The sequence below is a fragment of the Micromys minutus genome, assembly GCF_963924665.1.
Source record: "Micromys minutus genome assembly, chromosome: 3".
NCBI classification, from domain to species: Eukaryota; Metazoa; Chordata; class Mammalia; order Rodentia; family Muridae; genus Micromys; species Micromys minutus.
This window is the reverse complement of record NC_137972.1, coordinates 53,360,219-53,376,671: the sequence shown is the minus strand read 5'-3', so window position 1 is coordinate 53,376,671 and position 16,453 is coordinate 53,360,219. Positions and strand designations below refer to the sequence as shown.

Below are 16,453 nucleotides of genomic sequence, written 5' to 3'. Positions count from 1 at the left end.
CTTCTCCCTGCCCAGGCTTTTCTGTGCTGTGGGAAGTTCAGGACGAGGGCGACACCTAGTGGACACTGAGAATTTTCACCCAGCTTCCTCCTGGGTGTCCCTCAGCTCATTGGGCAGAGAGGCTTGGACATTGGGTTAGACTCAGGCCCAGAGTGTGCTGAGCCCAAGGACTCACAACTAGAGAGAGGTTGCCAAACAGAGCCACGGCACTGTGGCTCACCCAGTCTGTGCCTACAGCTCCTGTGCTGAGCGGGACGAGTGGCACTACTGTCTGAGCAGAGCCCTCCCGGAGGACTACAAGACTCAGGCTCTGGCTGCCTTCCACCACAGTGTGGAGGTGAGTGGGAGCCGCCCCAGGGTTCCTAGGGTGGGTCCTGCCATACCCTTCTCACAGGAAGAGGCCTCCTGTCCTCGGGGACCCTGGCAATGCCCTCATTGGTCTCGCCTACACGGCACCTCAGCTCACCCCAGGAGCATGGGTTTTACATGCAGGAGACTTTACTCAGAGTTGGGGAGAGTCCTTGGCTCTCTCCTGACTGTGGTTGCTGGCTGCCTCAGATCCGGGAGAGGCTGGGGATCAGCCTCGGGGAGAGACTCCCCACCCTGGTGCCTGTCACACATGCCATGATGTGCATGAACTGCGGCTGTGACTTCTCGCTGACCGTGAGGCGCCACCACTGCCATGCTTGTGGCAAGGTGAGTGACAGACTGGGTTGAGGGCATGCTCGGGGAGGGGAGGACATGTCCCTGCTTGTGGGGCTCAGGGGCCAGAGGAAGATGAGTTCAAGGCCAGCCTGAGAGGTAGAGCTTGTTTCCTCCCATGTCACTAAGATCATGGCACTCCCGGGCCCCTTCTGTCACCACCACACCATTTAAGAGCACTGGAGCACTCACCATTATGGTCATTGGTGGGGAGAGAGTGTTATTTTATGGCTGTGGACAAAGCTCTTCAGAAAAGCAGATGATTGCTCAGAGACGTTCTACAGCCCAGACTGGAAGACCAGGGGTCCATGCAGGACAGAGCAGCTAGGAACCTGGGGCTCCCTGGAGGAGGTGAGGGCTGAGCTAACAGACAGAGAGTGGCTGACAGCTTACATGTGTGTTTCCAACGTGACGTCAGATTGTGTGCCGGAACTGCTCTCGGAACAAGTACCCACTGAAGTGCCTCAAGAACCGAATGGCCAAGGTCTGTGATGGCTGCTTCCGGGAGCTGAAGTTGAGGAATGGGCCTGTCCCAGGTCCCATGAGAGGTAACTTTACAAGGCCCTTGCCTTCTTCCAGGCTTGATGTCTTCTCCCCAAGTTCTCATGACACCTCTATGGCCTGGGTTCCTGCTTGAATCTGCTTTCTCCAGAAGAAGAGAGAGGAGGTTTTGCATAAAGGCAGCCCCAGAGGAAGCCAAGGCTCAAGACCTGGGTTCCATAGGAACTTGACAGCTACTGTGTCCCTGTGAAGGCAGGGCTGCTGTGGCTGTCCACCATGGATGATTCTTTTGGGGTGTTCGATAGGCCTGTGTTCTGTGGAACTTTTTGGAAAGATTTGTTTTTAGTTATGTTTGTCTACAAGGATATACGCATGTGAGTTCAGGTACCCCAGGAGGCCAGAATAAGGCCTCAGACCCCCTGGAGCTGGAGTTACAGGCCACCTGATGTGGGTGTTGGGAACGAAACTCAGGCCCACTACAAGAACAAATGTATTCTTAACTGCCTAGCCATCTTCCCAGCTCCCTGCAGGACTCCTGGGAGCATTCCATGAGTCTGCTGTCTTTGGAATCTTGTGGTATGTTTAAGAGGCTGCTAAGGAGATGCTTGTGAGTCACAGAAGGAAAGAGCGTCCACTAGAAGCTAAATTGACCCCTGAGACTTGGTACTTAAGTGACAAGCTGTACCCAGAAGTAACAGGCAGGAGAGACAGCAGCTGTGTCTTAGGCCTTCTTGAAGCCACACTAAGGTCTTCAGGAGGAGCATAGTTGGGCTGGAGAGATGGTTCAGTGGTTAAGAGCACTGACTGCTCTTCCAGAGGTCCTGAGTTCAATTCCCAGCAACCACATGGTGGCTCACAACCATCTGTAATGGGATCTGATGTCCTCTTCTGGTGTGTCTGAAGTCAGCTACAGTGTACTCACATATATAAAATAAATACGTAATACTTAAAACACACACACACACACACACACACACACAAGAAGGAGCATAGTCCTGCTGGTGGATCCATGTTCAATGTCCTGGAAGCATGGCTCCCATCCCCCCAGAGCCTCTGCACAGTATCAGCAGGAAGGAGCATTCAGCCATCCTGGGTCCATCTGCTCCCGCTCCCACCCCCATGAGCCTCGAAGGGACTTGGGCCAGCATTCCAGACAACCCCTCCCCTGGCTTCTCGCCTCTGCAGAACGTCCGGTCAGCATGAGCTTCCCACTGTCCTCATCCCGCTTCTCCTCGGGCAGCACCTTCTCCTCTGTCTTCCAGAGTATTAGCCCTTCAGCTTTCAAGAAGCAGAAAAAAGTCTCTTCGGCTTTGACCGAGGTAAGGTGTATGTGGAAGACAATGGTTTGGGAGGTTCTTGTCCTCTGGTGGCTGGGCTCTTCTGGACAAAGAGGACTCCTCCCTGGAAAGAACCCAATACTGAGTCCAGGCGGTGCATTTCTAAGAACAATCCTATTTTCAGAAGACACCTATGAGCTACAGAGGAGCTTGAGAGGCATCTTGTGTCCCTCCTTGCCTTTCATTTTTGTTTGTCTTGTTTTTTGTTTGTTTGTTTTCCTTCCCCATCTTGTAGAATTAGTGCCCATGGGGCCTGCTCAGGCTGCTGGTGAGCTGCAATAACACTTAATTGTCCCATGTCAGCATTTGTGAGCCCCATGTGTTCCTGGGCTGCAGGGAGGGGAGAACACAGGTGATGAGCCTCCCTGAGGCGGAGACTGTGCAGGAAATTTCAGATCTGGCTGAGCACAGGTCCGTCACGCAGGTAGGGACCCCAATCGTGCCCATGAAGAGAGCCTTTGAAGCCAAGAGGCATGGTCAGCTGCATCCAGGTGCCCTTACTAGGCATCATCAAGCAGTAGGTGTGAAGATGTTCCACTTGCCAACTGAAGATCTTGGAAATGGGACTAGGGTATAACATAGTGGTAAAGTGCCTGCCAGTCAACAGTGTGAAAACATCTGATCACTCCCCAAAGTCTTGAAAATAACGTACACATGGTAAAAGAAAAGAAAACGTGCAAAACATACCGAACAGAATGGAAGCGAGCTTCTCTGCCTCTCCAGCCATGACCAGGACTCCCTGAAGGACCCTTCAAGGAATGTTCATGTGCTCACAACACAGACATGTGTTCCCTGCTCCTGGTTTACTCCTGCCAGCTCCTTGGTCCAGAGATGAGCATCCTACAGCCCAACTCAACACCTTTTCCCATTTCTGGGGCTCTGCCTCTGCAGCATTGCTCCCCGGGGGGAAAAGGGGCAAGCCTGTGTGAGCACCTGAGTATCTAAGCTCCCAGGATGTTGTGGAACAGATCTGTGGAGGTGCTCCATCCAGGGAGGTGGGGCCAGAGCCCAGGCAAGAGTTAGGGGGGTCCTCATGCCTTGCGCCAGGACAACATTAACCCTGGCTTCCTTTCCAGCATGAGCTGGTTGTAGAGTCTAGGTAGAATGTTTGCTGAAAGTCCCAAGTGTTATTCTCCATTGAGCCAAAGGGGGTTGAACTTCAGGAAGTCCCTTGTTCCTTAGGGCCTTAGTTCCCATCTGGAAAATGAGAAAATCAGAAGAAACTATGCCTGAACTTGACCATGTTGCACTCACTGTAAGTCAGGCATGTCTGTCTGTCAGGATGTCTCCTGACTAGAAAGAAAATGGAGTCAGTAAATTGCCTGGTGATATCCATAGTTACTGTTGGACCCTGGTGAGAACCCCAGAATCCCTCTAAGCCAAACTGGGGGTCTATTTTGTTTTCTTTGCTTTCTGGTGCTGGTAGTGAAACCCAGAGCCTCATACATGCTCACACAGTGTGCCAGACCACCAATCAGTGTTAGCCACTGCCAGAGCCGGTGCAGCAGAATGTCACCTAAACACCGGCACCAGTGTGACACAGTAGGACTGCATCTAGTCCACCAGTCAGGAGCCCCACCCCACCCCCTTATACCTGTTAGGTCTAAGTACAAGATTCCTTCTCAAGTGCATGATAGTCTAAACTAAAGATGCTCAAATTCGTCTTGGGGTGTGTGTGTGTGTGTGTGTGTGTGTGTGTGTGTGTGTGTGTGTGTGTGTGTGTATGCACGCACACGATCCCAGTAGCTGCAGGGCTTTAGACCTTTCCATTGGCTTCTTAGACCCTGAAACAGTTTTGCTGGCCACAAGAGCCCAGAGATCAGCATTCACACTCCTGTGCTGATGGTCTGCCCCACCATTGTGACTGGTTGTCTGCTTTGCTTCCCTTCCACCAGGTGGCCGCGTCAGGAGAGGGCTCTGCCATCAGCGGCTACTTGAGCCGCTGTAAGAGTGGCAAGCGGCGCTGGAAGAAACTCTGGCTTGTCATCAAGGGCAAAGTACTCTACACCTACCTGGCCAGCGAGGTAGAGTTCTTTCTGTGGCTGTGCTCTCAGGGAGGCTTGTGTTCAGTATGTGTGTGACAGTAGGGGTGGAGGGGCAGAGGTGGAGGGACAGCCAGCTTTGGTCTCCATATGTCTTGTCACCTGCCAGCATGAGTCCTGGACACTGAGACCTCTCGGTCATCAAGTCTTTATGCTGGAGTGTGGGTGTGAGCACTCACAGAGTGCTTAAATGTCACAGGCTTAGCAACCAGGACAAAGTCACAGAGAAAACTCATTTCTGTTTCGATCTTGGTTGCTTGGGGCAACATGTAGCCGCTCAGAGAAAACTGCTCCCCATGTGCCTGTCCATTGCTTTTCCTAAAATAACGGAGGGTTCCAGTGAGGCTTCTAAATTCCTGCACATTGCTACTTGTATAGGACATACTGGTTTTAGTTTCTGAACTACAAGAGCTGGGCTTCAGCTCAGTTGGCATGATGCTCGGCCAGCATGCAGGAAGCATGGGGTTCAGTCCCCAGCCCACATAGCCTCCCTGCGGTGGTTCAAGCCTGTAATTCCTTCGAGGTGGAAGGAGCAGAAGTTCAAGGTCATCCTCAGCTACAGCATGAATTCAAAGCCAGCCTGGACAATATGAGCTCCCACCTCAAAAAGAAAATACAAACGAGAGTGCTCTAAAGCCTAACCTGCTCCCAGGGTAGAGAGATGTGGGCCGCCGTGGTTTGATCTCACTGGCTAATCCTGCAGAGGCTGAATGGGCTGGAAAGCCAGATGGTTTCCATCTTCAGATCATACTATCTTGGGGTTTCCAGAGCCAAATCCACCTCGCAGTCCTGCCTTACATGTGCCCCAACCATTGGTGAAGAATGTACTCATCAGCCTAGGGCTGAGCCTTCGAAGGTGACCTACAGCTGTGACAGTCACTATAAGTGTCATCTTCAGGCACTGGGCCAGCAGGGGGCGATGAACAGAGGGTCCCCTTGTTCATTTGTCTACAGTGGGACTTTTTGCAGGGGGACTGAGGCTCATCTTTTCAAACTGAAAGTTGGAGCATAGCTCCCCTCCTAAGAAGGCGTGTCTTAGAGCCTGCACAAACTCTGGGACACTAAATCATTGACTACTCTAGTCTGCAGGAAGAATGCTGGAAGGCTGTGAGTTCAAATCTTGAATCTTCCCCCATGCTAGCTGTGTGCTCTTGGGACATTGCTCTCTCTGTCAGTGGTAGAGGATTTAAAAGATAATGGCACTGAGCATGTCCAGCCCTAGTTTTCTGTCAGAAGCTGTTAAGTCCCTTTCCTTCCTTGGACTGGCCCTGGCTGAAAGCAAGGGTGATCAGAGTCTTCCACACTCATAGGTATTCCTCCACTAGATACAAGGACCAACAGTAGGAGCTGATACAGGTGTATATGCGTGTATGTATATGTATGTGTGTATGTTTGTATATGTATGTATGTGTATATATGTATGTGTTTTATATATATGTGTGTGTATGTATTTGTATATGTATATGTGTATGTATATGTATGTCTATATAGGTGCATATGTATGTGTATATGTTTTTTAAAATCTTTATAATTTGAATACAATGTTTTACATTTATATACAATGTATCTTGATCTTATCCACTTGATCACTCCACCAGCACCCCCAATATGTCCCCCTCCCATCCTCATGCCCTCTCATGTGTTTGTGTATGTATTTGTGTACATGTATGTATGTGTGTATAGGTATGTTTATGTGTGTGTATGTATGTGTATGTGTGTACTATGTGTATATGTATGTGTGTATTGTGTATATGTATGTGTGTATTGTGTATATGTATGTATGTGTACTATGTGTATGTATGTATGTGTTTCTGTGCAGGTGTGTGTATATATGTATGTGTATATGTGTGAATATATATATATGTGTGTGTGTAAATGAATGTGTGTGTGGTTTTTGTGTGTGTGTGAATTTGTGTGTTTATTGTGTATATGTGTGTGTATATTGTGTATATCTAGGTGTGTTTCTGTGCAGGCATGTGTATATATTTGAGTATATGTATGTGTGTATATGTGTGTATGTATATGTATGTGTATATGTTTGTATATGTATGTGTTTTATATATGTGTGTGTATGTATTTGTACATGTATGTGTGTATGTATATGTATGTCTATATATGTGCATATGTATGTGTATATGTATATGTGTGTGTATATATATGTGTTTATGTGTGTGTATAATGTGTGTGTATATGTGTTTATGTATGTGTGTATATGTGTGCATGTATATGTATTTGTATGTGTTTGTGTATCACCCACTAAATCCAGTTAGTACCACCTATTGGATGCTGCCTGACCTTGTTGGCTTGATTTTGTCCAGGTGACCATAGCTTCAGTGAGTTCATTACAAGAGCCATGTCACATCCAGAGTGTGCTTCACAGTGCTTCTCCCACCCTTCAGCTCTTTATTCTTTCTCCCTCTGTCCTTTATGATGTTCCCCGAGCCTTGGGGAAGGGGACAGGGGGTTAACACCGGGTTTTCCTTCTGTCCCCTGCAGGACAAAGTGGCTATGGAGAGCATACCTCTGCTGGGGTTTACTATTGCCCCAGAAAAGGAGGAGGGCAGCAGTGAAGTGAGCCCTGTTTTCCATCTTTATCACAAGAAAACCCTGTTTTACAGCTTCAAAGCAGAGGACAGCAATTCTGCTCAGAGGTACCAGCAACAGCTAGTCTGTTTCCTTGTGTGTCTGGCAGAGAAATGCAGTATTGTCCTGCACGTTTTATGCAGGCCCCTGGGGGTACTAGCACAGCTGTAGGCCTGCATGTTCTCAGCCATGAACTTAGACTCTTGTGATTCTTTTATGTGGGATGGCATTAATTCAGTCAACTTTCACGCTATCCCAGGCTGTTTTCTAACCATGGGATGTGTGTCTGAGAAATAGATACAAAGATGCATCCTTGGCTTCAGGGGAGCAGGGATCTAATCCAGTCCCACAGATACTCACTGCTGTCTGTTTCACAGGTGGATGGAGGCCATGGAAGATGCCAGTGTTTTATAGCAGTCACCAGTCACATGGACTCACAACAAACTCCTACACTAACACATGAACCCTTCCAGAAGCTACTCCTGGTCTCAGCTCATCTGGATGCATGTGTGGGTTCTGTGTGGGGTTTGACCTCTCACCTCAAGGTAGAACCCCAAGAGATATTTATAAACCTCTTCTTTTCTGCCTCCATGTTTCCCAGCCCTGATCAGAGACTGTGTACCCTTATCTAAAAGTGAGTTAAAATTTAGTACCTTGAAGACATGGAAACCAAGAGAAAAAGACATTTAGCAATGTGGGCTTTTTAGTAGAAACTGGCTTTTTCTGGTTTTACTCCTGGTGAATAGGACCACTTTCAACTTTCTGCAATCTCCATCTGGTGCCTCAGGTGATGTGGGAACCAGACAGAAAGTATCAGCTGTGCATCTAAGCACTTTACCATCCTGCTGAGCTGCAGCCTCCAGGGCTGTGTCTTCCAAGGGATGGGCAGGAGTCGCTGCAGGGATTCACTGCAGTGGAAGCGACTCCCGCAGTCTTCCTGCAGCTTACCACCCTAAGGAGAGAGAGGTGTCTTCCCCTTCTAAGACCCTGCTACCTGCACTGCCAAGACTTAGGCAGAGAGTGACTTCCTCTCTCCCAGAATTCTCAGCGCCATACCAGGACTGCCCGCTACAGCACCACAGATCCCTCAAACATGGATCCGCATCTGCTTTAAGTGCATTCCTGTGTCCACAGTGTGCACACTGACCACTCTGCTGATGGGAGTTTGGCCTCCACATATCCTCCAGCTGTAGCATCCATGCCAAGATTACTTTTTGAGGGAGGTAAAGAAGAGAGAGAGGCAGGTCATCAGAAAGTGTTCTGCACTGACTGTTTGGCCAGCAAGGCACTGAGCAGCTGGAAGATACTTTGCACACCTAAGCTGAGCCACCTTGGAGCTGGAAGATGCTTTGCACATCTGAGACCCACAGTACCACCTGTCTCTGTGCACCTGAGGCAGAGCCACCTCCTGCGGGCCAGTTCTTCATGCTGGATGGATTTTACAAAATTCTGAAGGAGGAACAGGATTCCTCCACACTTTCCCACAGTTGGAAAAACAATGACACAAATTTCTGAAATCTCTTTCTGTCTTGTCCCCCTACAAAAAGGATTTTTGAAAAAGAAAAAAAGAAAAGAAAAGAAAACAACCATCTCAAGGACTTACGTACATTAAATATGTTCAGGGATTTCTTTTTTCTAGTTTGCAGTTCTTTTTCAATGTTTTTGCAGTCGGTATATAGTTAATAATTCAAGTTAGATGGACAGACAAGTGTTTCTGTCCCCTTCACCATGAGGATTCTTCCTAGAGTCACTCACATGGGACACGGAGACCCCTGACCTTAACAAGTGGAGCTGGACTCAAGGACAGTAGTCCCCTTTCTTTGGTTTCATTTTTCTGTAATTTCAATTGCAGGAGGTCAACTGTGGACTGAAAGTATTAAATAGAAAATTCTAGAAATAAAAGTGCATGAATTTCCAGTCATTTTTACTTATATTGTTAGTGTCCTACTGCATTAGTCAGGGCTCTCTGCAGCCACAGAACTTTGGGGTAGTCTCTACACTGTAAGGGAGTTTGTTATGACTACTCATGGTCTGTAGTTCGACTTCCCAACAATGGCCAGCCATGAATGGGAAGTCCAAGGATCTAGTATTTTCTCAGTCCGACAAGGCTAGTAGATTCCAACAGATGTGCTGGTAAGTAAATGCAAGCAGACAAAGAAGAGAGAATGTTCTTTCTTCCAATACAGAAATGACCAGTTCTGATGGCACACAGTTCTGACAGAAGCTTCTGATTCCTGGCACATGCAGAGAACTGCTCCCCAGCACACACAGAGCCCTGCTCCCCAGCACACACGGAGCCCTGCTCCCCAGCACACACGGAGCCCTGCTCCCCAGCACACACGGAGCCCTGCTCCCAAACACACAGAGCCCTGCTCCCCAGCACACACAGAGCCCTGCTCTCCAGTACATGCAGAGCCCTGCTCTCAAACACACAGAACCCTGCTCTCTGGCATGCAAAGAACCCTGCTCCTCGACATGCACAGAGCCCTGCTCCCTGACATGCAAAGAGACCTGCTCCCCAGCACACACAGAGCCCTGCTCCCCAGCACACACAGAGCCCTGCTCCCCAGCACACACGGAGCCCTGCTCCCCAGCACACACAGAGCCCTGCTCCCCAGCACACACAGAACCCTGCTCCCCTTCATGCACAGAGCCCTGCTCCCCAGCACACACAGAACCCTGCTCCCCAGCACACACAGAACCCTGCTCCCCAGCACACACAGAGCCCTACTCCCCAGCACACACAGAGCCCTACTCCCCAGCACACACAGAGCCCTACTCCCCAGCACACACAGAACCCTGCTCCCCAGCACACACGGAGCAGCCCTTCACTGTGTACCCAGCGAAGGCTGTGTTGTAGCCCAGGAAGTGAAGAACACAGACCCTGAGCAAGTCACCATCCAGAGCAGGTGGAAACCTACTGTTCTCTTCTGTCACAGAAAGATGGCTGTAGTGTTTTACAAGCTGTGGGAGTAAGCGGGGTTCACACTGAACATTAATTAATGAAAGTCTATCTGTGGGCCCTGCTCAGACATGGTAAGGACAATTACAGGAAGAACGTCCTCTTTCTCAGGACAGTGACAGGACAGTGGGTGGTAGTGAGGGGATCCCTCTCCCTGCATCTTCAGTGCCTTGAAGAACCTTTCAAGCATGGCTTTGCCTGCTCCATCGAGGCTTTTCTCAAAGCACTGGCCTTGCTTGGAGGTAGGGTGGGGAAAAAGCAGGAAAGAGTCTATGCCTGTCACTAAACACAGAGGAACAAAAGTGCTGGGTGGGGCATAGTCCAGCCCTACGAGAGTTCTGCTGTGCCAGGAGTTAAGCACTGAGTCTTTCTGGTGGTGATGAGCCTCTAGAGTAGAATGCCTGGTGTGGTTCAGCGAGAGGCTTGGGAGGAGGGATGCTGGCTTATACCTGCATGGCTGCACAGGAAGGTGTGAGGCCAGCAGCCAAGGAATGGCTGCTTACCTTGTATCCTTGATCTAGCTTCTCACTGATCTGGTCATGAAAATGTCACTAAGCAGAGAAACCCTAGTGTGGACCCAAGGCCACTGAGAGTGGGCTTGCAACACAGTTTGCTCTCTGAAGTGAAGTACGACTAGCAATGGGCTGGTTTTCATCAGTTAACATGTTAGCCGACTCAGCCTGCACTCTGTGGTTTCCGAATTCATTCTGTCAGGAGGGGACAGCTGTGTCCACACTCAGGTGGCTGCTCTCAGCACAAGTCTCACATTGGCTTAATTAGGCAGGTGGGAGACTAGTTTGACAACAGCAAGTCCAAAAAAGGGCCAGAAGCAAGTCCTTTGAGGTTTTCTGACTTGCTGTCCAGTGTCAGAGTTGGTTCCCAGAGACTGGAGGTCTCCTCACTGCCTCTGCAGCTAGGACTAAGGTGTTCTTGTCTGTAGCCGCCAAGGGAGGCCAGGATAGCTTTTCAGAAGCAGCATGCTCTCAGTAGCCTTCACCATGCTTCCTGCACGCTCATAGCTCCTGACCTAGTCACTGAAGGACTACCAGGAGTAACACAGACCCAGGGATGACCTGGGTGAATGTCCCCCAATGTTTGTGGTTTATAGGGTGCTGCTACTGGTGCAGATGTTGAACCTTTAGGAGGTGGGGTGAAGTAGGAGGCCCTTGGACAGGAGCTTGTCCTCACATTCCTGGCCCTGAGCAGTTGACTCTCTGTGGGTTCCTGTTACTGCCATCTGGTGTCCTCTCCCCGAAGGGTCAAAACAAGTTCTCCTGATCTTGGATAAGAACCTCTTCTAGAAGTGTCGGTTAAACCTTTTTTCTTTTTAAGTTAATATTCCAGACATTTTGTTATAGGAATGGAAAAGTAACCAATACCAGTATAAGAAGGGCTGGGGAAATGGGTTCTTAGAGAATTGCCATCAGTGTTTATCCTAGGCACCACATATTCTGGAAGAACACTAGTTAGGATTAGTAGTAGCATGCAAGGCCCATGCCTTGCCATGGATTTGGGTATGACCCGTGATACGCTAGGTAGAGGTCAGTTATTTGGACCATCTGTAAGTTGTTTGCTTGAGTGTCTCGTAGGGGTTGATTTGCTAGTTCCTAGTCAAACAATTGTCAGTTATCAGTTACTGAAGTCTGTGTAATTTTCAGCGACTGGAAGTTCCAAATGCCTTTTGGTGCCCCTCAAGATGCTGTTAGTGCTCAAACTTTGTAGATGAGGAGTCTGAGGGTTTGAAATAGTTCATTTCTCCAGGGTCTCACATTTGCCATCGCCTGCCCTTAGCAGAGCTATGCCATAATTGCTTCAAAAGTGCTTCTCTAGATCTGTGTGAGTGAAGGCTGGGAACGTTCTGATGCTCACAGTGCAAATCATGCTGAACATTGCTAGAAATCCAGCTGCAGAAGTTCAGCCCCTTTCTTCCAAAGTCACCTAAAAGATTTACATTTAATCACATAAAATCTATGAACCCAATCCAATATTTTGCCAAAATAAATAGAATTCTATTTTCAAGTAATATATTTACAATTTATCTAACCTGTATCTAGAAATCTGGATATTTAAAAACCCAAAGTAAATACACTTTTTAAATGCCCTTCTTTTCTTTGAGACAGAATCTTATCAGCCAGGTATGGTTGCACATGCCTTTAATTCCAGCATTCAGGAGACAGAAGCAAGCAGATCTCTAAATTTGAGACCATCCTGGTCTACAAAGCAAGTTTCAGGACAGCCAGGGCTGTTACCCAGAGAAACTCCATCTTGGGAAAAAAAAACCCTATCAGGCTGGTCTTGAACACCAAAGCTCAAGTAATTTTCCTGACTAAGTTGGGACTACAGGCATATATCATTATGCCTGGCTTAAAATGTTTAACACATATTCTTAGTGTAATAACAAGTACTGAATATAGTACTTAGCATGTTAGGATGATCACTCAAATGTGAGGTCTAAGGGGGGCTGAAGAGATGTCTCAGTGGTTAAGAACATTTGTGCCCCTTGTAGAAGATGAGTTTAGTTCACAGTAATCACACCAGGCAGCTCACAACTGCCTTTAACTCCAGATCCAGGGGTCTGATGCCTTCTGGACTCCTTGGGTACCTGCATTCATTTTGTGCATACTAAAACACACACACACATAAATGCACACATATATACAGACACACACATATAAATGAAAAAAATAAGTTTTTTTAAAAATAAAGGGACTTCAGGAATTAGCACATTTGTCTCACTGATTCAAAGTAAATAAATGAATGTTAATTTATTTCTCAGATAATTCATAAGTATTAGTAAGCTGATAAATTGATCCACTTCTTTTTTTAAAATTTGTTTATTTATTTTATGCGAGCATACTGTAGCTATCTTCAGACACACCAGAAGAGGGCATCAGATCCCATTACAGATGGTTGTGAGCCACCATGTGGTTGCTGTGAATTGAACTCAGGACCTCTGGAAGAGCAGTCAGTCCTCTTAATTGCTGAGGCATCTCTCCAGCCCCCATGGATCCATTTCTTGATGTTCTCAGACCCTTAAGAATTTGTGTTTGTGTAAAAAGATGTCTGAAGGCTGTGGTCAAAAGTGTGCTAAGCACTGAGGAGTCTGGTTTGGGAAGGAAGCAGACATGTCTACTCACCACACAATTCCAGGCAGGAGAGTGAACTTGTTTGCGGAACACCTCAGTGATGTAGGTGTGGAGGAGGCACTACAAATCTGCAACAGGTTGTTTGTCTGAGAGGAACAAGCAAAGCAGGAAGCTGCTGGGAACTGCTTTAGGGTTCAGATAGAAGTCTCTGGCTTGTATTGGCCATCCTACTATCATGCTTGGCCTGGGCTGGCCTGGGCATCCTCTGGTGGCACACAAAGTGCTAGCCCCTGGTATTCCTCCTCTGGTATGTCCATACAGAGTTGCAGCTTACGCACTGGCTTCTCCAAGTGCCTCTGAGGTTCTGCCTATCCTCAGGATGGAAGAAAAACAGAAAGAGGAAAAAGGTCAGTGTTTAAAGCTGCAGGTGAGCCCAGAGTGAAATCTTAGCTCAGGCTTTGGCAGTGCTGTCTGTCCGGGCAGAACCTTAGCCAGCAGTGTATATTCAGATCCACCAAAGAAAGGTGAGACCCAAGAGCTTTAGAAAGTGATGCCACAGGGCAGGAGAGCTGGTGACTGTAGCCAGCAAGCCCATGGGGGCACCTTTCAGAATTCATCATGCAGGCCCAGAGATGTGCCTCTGTTAGGAGAGTGCTTGCCTAGGATGCGTGGAGTCCTAGGTTTGCTCTCCAGCACAGCACAAACTAGACAAAGCAGCAGCTCATGCTTATAATCTCAGCACTCAGGAGGTAGAGGCAGGAAGAACATTCTTAGCTATAGAGCAAAGCCTGAGACTAGCCTAGGTCACACGAGACCCTGTCTCAAAAGCAAAAACAGACTCCTGTCTCATGCTAGTCTAAGTGTAGCTGACACAGGAGCACCAAGGTGACTTCTAGAGTCACTGACTATGGACTCCTGGTCACTGACATGATACTCTGGTGATCATGGGAGGTTCCTTGTACAGACTTCAGTGTCATCAGACTATAAACGGTGTATTGTCTCCAGAACAGAATGCTAGCAAATTGTCCTGATTGCCTTGATGAACATAACTACTGGGGACCACTGGAGAAAGAAAATATGGGCTCTCCACAGGAGCAGGAGAGGAGCTGTTATGGAGTAAAACCATAGGAAGAAGTCAACAAGGGTGCTGCATCTGGGTGCTATGTTTTCACACCAGACACACATATATGACACATATGTGCACATATGCATACACATGTGTATACATTTGCTCATTTTTTCCTCTGAAGAAAAAAATATGGCTGTGTGATTTCACCATCCTTTAGAACTAATCTATGAATTTTTGTTTCAATTATATGTATAATACATGTATGTTTGTAAACAAAAACATGTTTTTGTTTCAATTATATGTATAATACATGTATATTTGTAAGATACACATGTATTCATGTGTGTGTTGTTAGGGATTGAACCTAGGGCCTGTGCACATTAGGCAAGTGTTCCATTAGTACCTATCTCTCAAGTTCCCCAGCCACCTCCTGACAGTTTTTTGAAAAAGGATCTGGCCTTGAACTTATGTGATCCCTTTGCCTCAGCCTCCCAGGTAGCTAAGATTACAGGCCTGTACCAGGAGCTTTGGCTATGATATACTAACTGATGTAAAATGTACTGGTATGTATGGACTGTGCATATCACATTTGGGGGCTGGAGATATAACTCATCAATAGATGCTCATTCTGTCCTGGGGTAAAGTGAAGGCTGTGAGACAAGTATGCGACCCTTGGACTTCTCCCAAGTAAGAGAAAATGTACAGGACACAGGGGTAAATTAGCCTGAGGCCTTCATGCCCAGTGTGTGCGCTGATGTGCACTATGTTCCACCAATGTGCAATGAGCTATCCTAAACAAATGACTTTACATTTTTGTATGCTAATTGGCCATGCCTTAAGGTGTAGGGCCTGATTATTCCAACATGCAATTATGCCAGTTTTCATAGGCATAAAATGAGACAGCTCTTAAGGAAATAAAGGTATATGGCTACTTGCTATGGCCTTTGACTTCATTTTGTGGGGCCTGGTGAAAATGACAATTGGTTTTCATTGAAATGATTACACTGATTTCTTTTAAATATCATCCTGTCACCCACTCCACAAAGATGTTCCTTTTTTTAAAATGACAGAGCTATTACTGTGTCCTTCTACAGCCCATCCCTCATAGACACACAGACTCCCTATGTCCTAATGAGAGGTGGGAAGGATGACCTTTTAAAAAATATTTTTTTCATCCAGCTGTAAAGGTGCACAAGCTCTTGGGAGGCTGAGGTAGGAGGGTCATAAGTTGAAGGTCAGCCTGGGCGCCACAAACAGATCCTGTCTCAATATAAATATATATATTTAAAGGAATGGAGACGTGGTTCAATCATTGCGATTGTGCACAAGGTCCTGGGTTCCCCTGATTCAGGAGCTCTAAATAGAGATATACATTTCAAGTACCTCAGTTTACCATGTACACAGGTGCTTCCAATTACTTTCCTTTGCAAGGTAGTGTGGGCACAAGTGACCTCAGCAAACAGGCTTGGGGCTGACTCTCATGTTGCCACTAGTGTTGGTGACTCTGTTAATAAGATGGCCAGGTGACTTTCCATCACCCGGGGGCATCCTCTTCAGCTAATGGTCATCGATTCCCAGTTATTCTAGAAAGTACCCTCACTGACTGAAACTCTAGTATACAGTGGGTAACAAATGCTGACATTTCTAATACTTATACCAAAATAACAACATTCACAGGCAAATGAAAAATTAATGTTGAAACGTGGAATCAAGAAACAGGTATTCAGTTCCAGGTTCAGTTAGCTGGAAAGCAGGCTTTGCGTGATAAACCTTGCTTCTGCGTGCTGGAGCTTCCAGCTGGCTGCGGGATGAAGCTGAGTGAGTGCTGAGCTCTATGGATGCCAAGCCACGAGGAATCCAAGGATCTCAGAACACGGTTACCAGCTGGCATAGCATGACATGGGCAGCAGAGATGTCATCCTGGGAACAGGTAACTGTACGGTGCCTGGGGTAGCCAGGAGCATCTTCAGGTAGCTTTGGAGCTGGGGCTGGGCCTAGCAAAGGCTTGCCTCACATAGAAAGGGTACAGGAGAGGTTCTACGGGAAGACAGTAGGATGAGGAGAGCAAGTAGCAACGAGTTCCTAGCAAGTTCAGGAACTGGGGTAGTTTGGAATAATGGGCAGTGTAGAGGGAGGTCCCCAAAGTGACACTCAGGCTGGAGTCAGGTCAG

At 47.5% G+C, this 16,453-nt stretch overlaps 1 protein-coding gene across 2 annotated transcripts in view; it reads left to right on the top strand.

The window, feature by feature from the left end:
• FGD5 (FYVE, RhoGEF and PH domain containing 5) overlaps window positions 1-9,033 on the top strand; it is a 91,737-nt gene extending 82,704 nt beyond the window's left edge. The window contains exons 15-21 of one of the 2 annotated variants that reach the window (XM_080914785.1): window positions 238-337; window positions 559-696; window positions 1,121-1,250; window positions 2,389-2,522; window positions 4,436-4,564; window positions 7,079-7,233; window positions 7,543-9,033. In XM_080914785.1, the coding sequence (XP_080770911.1) occupies window positions 238-337; window positions 559-696; window positions 1,121-1,250; window positions 2,389-2,522; window positions 4,436-4,564; window positions 7,079-7,233; window positions 7,543-7,579 (823 nt within the window). In that variant the 3' untranslated portion in view covers window positions 7,580-9,033. Of the gene's footprint in view, window positions 1-237; window positions 338-558; window positions 697-1,120; window positions 1,251-1,281; window positions 1,906-2,388; window positions 2,523-4,435; window positions 4,565-7,078; window positions 7,234-7,542 lie in introns of those variants that run through there. The other variant, XM_080914786.1, reaches the window with a different exon arrangement.
• Window positions 9,034-16,453: the final 7,420 nt, after the last annotated feature.